The following is a 6,159-nucleotide window of genomic DNA, read 5'->3' as shown; positions in this document are numbered from 1 at the left end:
CAAAATAATAAAATTAATCCTAAAATACTCAGAAATAATAATCAGAAATACAAAAATATAAAAAGCTAATTAAAAATATTTAAAATAAATACAATAATAAAATCAAACAATAAATAAACACTGGTTATTGGAATATTAATACAAATATTTACTGATTATAATGAGAAATATATTTCATATATTTAAATAAATATAAACACATTATTGCTATTAATAATTTTACATTTAAATAATTTCTCAACTTTACAAGAAAATAAAATACAAAAAACTATATTAACACAAAAAAAAAAGAAAGGCAGAAAAATAAGAAAAAATAAATAAAATAAAATAAAATTGGTGTGAAGGTTAGAAAATATCTTTAGTTTCAGTATAAAACAACAGAAGTTAGTGGATAGTGAGTGTGTATTCTTACTACAGGTGAGTGTTTCGGGCCTGAGCGAGGTTATCAGCTGACCCTGTAGGGAGCGAGGGAACGAGCAGCGAGTCTCCTTCACCCCGATCGCCTTCTCTTTGATCCAGACCACCAGCCATTGCAGGTTACAGTCGCACAGAAGATAAGGGCTATCAAACTCCCTAAAAATGTATACAGCATGTTCAAAAATCATAAAAGCTCCATCAGAGCCAATGATAAGATCACAAGAACATTCCTTTCGACAGAGTGTGGGTCAACAGATGCATTAAATTCAGGTCTGAGGGTAAATTCTGGATGGCCCCTATCAAGCATAAACATGTCTAGAGACATGCCAAGTGTTTCAAAACCTTATCTCGAGTGTTAATGAAGTTAATGAATATGAAGCGCGTAAACACAGACATTAATAATCTGCATTTTATTTTAGGTGGCCATTTATGCTTCCACTGTAATTTTGTGCAAATGATGCAAAGTAAAACAAAACACTTACAGTATTTTCAGAGAGCCAAGGCTGTCGAAAATCCCTTGAGAGAGTGAAGAAAACTTGTTCTCCGAAAGATTACTACAATAAAAAAGGGGGAATTAATGAGCAAAATGTACTATGCTAAATGGAAACTGATGTATCATGAGTCATTTTTTGCACTGAAAAAAACAGTAAATATCACCAACAGTTACAAAGAAATAGCAAGCAACACATGGAATTAAACATGAAAGTTTGAATTACAAAAAAAACTGAAATAGTATTGTTTTGTAAAATGTACTCCAAAATAATCTTTGTTTCAGGATTATTCAAGTTAACTACAACTAAAACCATAAAACATGTTACTTGAAATAAAATCAACTTTATATATTTATTTTAATTTAATTTCCGCTAGTTGCAACATTTCTCATTTTGATTTGGTCTATTTTGATGCACTAAAATAAAATATTAAAAATATTAAAAACACTAAATAAATAATAAAATAATAAATAAATAACAATAAACATACTAAATACAAAAAAAAAAAACTTACACTGAATAAAAAATCTAATCAAAAACTATAAAAAATACAAACAAACAAAAGCAAATGTACTAAAACGTTAACTAAAATTAAAACAGAAAATATAAAAATACATATATTAATAAAAACTATAATAGTATCTCAATAATACTAAAATAATCCTGCTTTGTTTTATCTCATTTTGTTAAAAAAATCGTGAATCGAATCGTGAAATCAAAATCGTGAATTGAATCGTTACATCCCTACTATTATGAAACATCACTGCTCTGGACATCTGTGAAAACTGCGCAAAATTATTTTAATATTTTGTGCGCAACTTTCATAACCACTGGGGCAAACGTGTCATATTTGCGGTCTAAAATGACAAAAAACAACAACAACTTAAGGACTGTAATTTTGGTCCCATTTATTCAAGTGGGATCCATTAACATATTAAACTAAAAAGCCTCATTACCAACAGTTTATGTTTTCAATTTGTCCTGTATACCCTTGACATCACATCTGTTTTGGGGCGCAATCTGTTGAGTTTCAGCTGCTGTCTTAATTGAAATGACTGGATCAGTTGTAATCTTCACCTTCAGCAGGTGAAGACGACGCTCAGTTCCTCACGGGACGGCAGCGTTAACACGCTCATCTAACAACACCTGTTACCAGCTTTAGCTTTCTGTGAAGGGTAATCAGGCTAATGAATCTCAGCCAAACACCACCAATGACTTTTGTGTTCTCATCATCTCAATCTAATATGAATATCTGCAGATAGACAGACAGACGGATCGACGGACTGATAAATGAGTATAATTTGCGATGCATTATAAGATGGATGGTATTTTACATTAAAATGGGTGAAATGTGCATTGCCAGATTAATTTTACACTAAAAGCATGCGACTTTGTTGTTATGAATGTGGCTTACGACACTATAAATAATCCATATTTACATTAATTTATTTCTTTATGATGAAAAAGCGGTATTTCGACAAATTCCCCATTTCAAGTTCATGTAGTAGAGATAAAAACACGACTTACAGTTTAACAAGGTTTGAGAGGCCTTTAAAGACGTCCACATGGAGGCAGCCGATCAGGTTTTTGGACAAGTCTCTGCAAGGTACAAAAGATAAGAGAAAGCGTTGTGTAAACTCATAAAGGCACTATTAGTCAACATTTCTTACCTGGATTTGTCCAAATATAAAGCATTTACGGAAACAGCTAATACATACAAATCACATGCAATCTGCAACATCTTCAAGTATTTTAATACTCTTTCTATCGAAATACTAAGGAAGTCCATTTCTGCCACTGCATGAAAAATAAAAAAAAAAGGTAATTGCGACATTTTCTCTCACAATTATCCTTCTTTTCTCAGAATTGCATGATATAAACTTACAATTCAGATTTTTTTTCTTGCAATTGTGATTTATATGTTGCATTTCTGAAAAAAATAAAATAAAATTGAACCGTGAAATTCGCAATTGCGAGAAAAAAGTCAGAATTGTGAGTTCAATTACTTTTTACATTTTTTTATTCAGTGGTGGAAACAAGACTTCATAAAATACAGCCTTAAAGGAAGAAACTAAATGACAGATCTATCCAATGAATTATAATAATCCAACATTATTATAACAATAATTATTTTAACCGCTGAGCACCATAACTGACAGCATTCTGGTCTTGAACTGCATTACTTTAGTATTATTTACATACAGTATTTATTTGAATTAGCTTTTATTTTTATATTTTCAGTAATATTTTTTTTAGTTCGTAATTTAATTTCAGTTTAAGTTTTTTAGTAATTTTGTTACGTGCTTTTGCCATTTTCATTGGCTGTTTTTTTTTTATTTCTAGGTTTCATTTATATTTATTTCAGCTGTACTTTTAGTAATTTTAGTAGCCTACTTCAAACTTATTTTAATGCAACATTTCAAATTTTGATTTAGGTTTTTAAGTTTCAGTTTTTCATCTATTAATTATATTTTATTTCAGATTTATTTCAAGTAATTACGACAATAAACAATACATTTTAATAGTTTTAGTTTACAACAACACAGGTCTTGACGGAGTGCAACAGCATTCATACAGCCATGCATAACTGTGTTTATTAAGCAAAACATCCCTTATAAAAAACATGAGACCCATTCACCAAACCCCAATTAGGAAATGATCTCATCCTGCCTATATTTTATTAAAACTGACAGCCAAGCAACCATTGCATCCTAGACAAAACATAATTATTCCGGTCAATCCAGCAGTCGTTCCATACAGGGCACAGCATGTTTTTGGCAAAGGTCTCTAAACCCCATTTAATCGCTCGCTTTCATGTTAAGCCACATGTTTCAGACATACAAGCATGAGGCATAAAAAATAGAGCACTATGATTTATAGCAAGCTTCACTCCAACATTCAAAAGCATAGAGAAGTGCGTAGAAAACCTTCTAAGCATAAATCTTAGTATGAATTCATCAGTCAAATCTTTACGAAGCAAACAGCATAAATGGTCTGAAATTTGAATTGAATGGCAAGTCCCATAATGTGGTTTTAGCGTAATACAAAGCCTTTGTGCGCTCCTGTATTTGACTCATGTGACTCACAATGGAAATGGAAGTGACTATCATACCAGAGGGCTTAACAGCAGCAGGAATGCAAGGCTGGTTTTTGATGAAGCCCTTGCATGAATGGTTATTCTTCATTGTCTAAAATATTATATGTTGTGTAAAAGATGAATGGTGATGGTTTTCCTTCTATTCCCTTATTGCTTACTTCTATCTATCCCTTACTAACGCAATCCCTGTGGGTGATGCACACAGAACTTGACACCACATAAATATACCCCATATGTTTATCAAATGCATACAGTACTTAACAAAACATTATGACATTAAGATTTTTAAATGCTTTTAATGAAGTCTCTTCTGCTCACCAAGGCTCCATTTATTTGAACAAAAATACAGTACTATAGCAAAATATTTTTTTTATAATTTAATATAACTGTTTTCTATTGTAATACATTTTAAAATGCAATTCCATTGATGCAAAGCTGAATTTTCAGCATCATTACTAGTATTAATGATGACTTCTGAATGATCATGTGACACTGAAGACTGGAGTAATGATACTGAAAATTCAGCATTTCATCACATGAATAAATTACATTTTTAAAATATATTCAAGTAAAATCTGTTATTTTAAATTGTAATAATATTTGACAATATTAGTGTCTCTACTGTATTTATGAGCACATAAATGCAGTCACAGTGAGCATAAGAGACTTCATTAAAAACACCTAGACATTATAATGTTTCCAAACTTTTGAGAAGTGCCGTATGATCAGGTTACAAGTTGAAAAAATTGATACAACTATTGTTAAATACTGGGCTCTAACAACTAATCAAAAAAACTGATAATTGATATTTAAAATAATCAACAAAAAATGTCACTATACAGTAGTCAAAAACACATTTCTATGGACAGAATGCATTATTACCTACATTGTCAAGGAAAAAAGAAATTCATGAAAAAATATCCCAAAAAATTAGATACTAAAACAGGAACAGACAACTGAAGACTAATTTTAACAATTATGTCTTGTATGTAACCTCGTATAAAAGTAATATAAATAATATAATAAAAGAGACATATATATATATATATATATATATATACATTTTATATTTATATTATTTATAATATTAAACAAAATATTATAAATAATATAAATGTCTCTTTTTAAAGAATAAACCCTGACATTTAATTGTGTTGATGTTATGCATATAATAATTTTACAGTTTAATAAAGTATGAATAATGCTCATCATGATCACATAAAACCGTCTTTTAGATAACAGATTAAGATATTATCATCTCTCACACAATCATCTTCTCAAGCTAATGACTAATGAATGCATTTGGTACTTAGCATCAGCAATTTCTTTTAAACTACTTTGACATTTGGCAATGTAACTTAAGACTATAAAACTGTGAAAATTCTTCATCTGCACTCTCTCAAAAGTCCTGGACGACAGAAATTCTTTTACAGGGGAGCTGCATACTTCTCCATTTAGCCAGCCAAAGAGCAGTTTATATTGGCAAGGAGTGAGTCATATTACACGGCCGCGCCATACACGCGAACCCTCACAGGAGAACGTATATAACCGACCGCTCGCCACATATGCACAAAACACGGAACAAACTCTCCTTTCTTTCTCCAACTCTCAATAGTTCTCACACACACACACACACACACACACACAGAAGTACTGGCATGTTAAAGTCGATAGCATCAGTCATGCTGTGCAGAGCGCTGTCTGGACATCGTCCATCTGGAGTGAAGAACTGCAGAAAGATGAAGTCGTATTTCTGTGGCTGCACACACCCAACGGTGAAGCTGTTTTTACTTGAATCAGAGCATTTCCGCAACAGAGGTGTCAACCAGTGCTATTTCAGTACTATTGAGTTATTTTTTTACATATATTTTAATTGTAATTTTAGTCAAAGTTTAGCACCCGCAACAAAATTACCAGTGTCAGGATTTAATCTTTAAAAAGAAAAAAATATTTAATACAATGAAATAGATATTTATTATTTATTTATATAGTTATATTATGTATATGGACAAAATGCATAAAACATACATGAAGGAAAAAATAAATGATTGAAGAGCTACCAAACACAAATAGTGATGACAGCCAGACAGACAGACAGACAGACAGACAGACAGACAGACAGACAGACAGATAGATAGATAGATAGATAGATAG

The 6,159-nt window shown here is 31.2% G+C and overlaps 1 protein-coding gene across 1 annotated transcript in view; it reads right to left on the bottom strand.

The window, feature by feature from the left end:
* The window catches only part of LOC107691845 (adhesion G protein-coupled receptor A3-like), a 56,832-nt gene that overhangs the window by 24,827 nt on the left and 25,846 nt on the right, over positions 1-6,159 (bottom strand). The window contains exons 4-6 of the mRNA XM_016490663.1: positions 2,436-2,507; positions 900-971; positions 413-573 (exon numbers count right to left, since the gene is read on the bottom strand). Of these exons, the coding sequence (XP_016346149.1) occupies positions 413-573; positions 900-971; positions 2,436-2,507 (305 nt within the window). The remainder of the gene's footprint in view (positions 1-412; positions 574-899; positions 972-2,435; positions 2,508-6,159) is intronic.

This window comes from Sinocyclocheilus anshuiensis, unplaced genomic scaffold, assembly GCF_001515605.1.
Source record: "Sinocyclocheilus anshuiensis isolate Anshui unplaced genomic scaffold, SAMN03320099.WGS_v1.1 scaffold206, whole genome shotgun sequence".
NCBI lineage: Eukaryota > Metazoa > Chordata > Actinopteri > Cypriniformes > Cyprinidae > Sinocyclocheilus > Sinocyclocheilus anshuiensis.
Note: the sequence above shows the minus strand (reverse complement) of the source record. Positions and strands in the feature narration are given on the sequence as shown.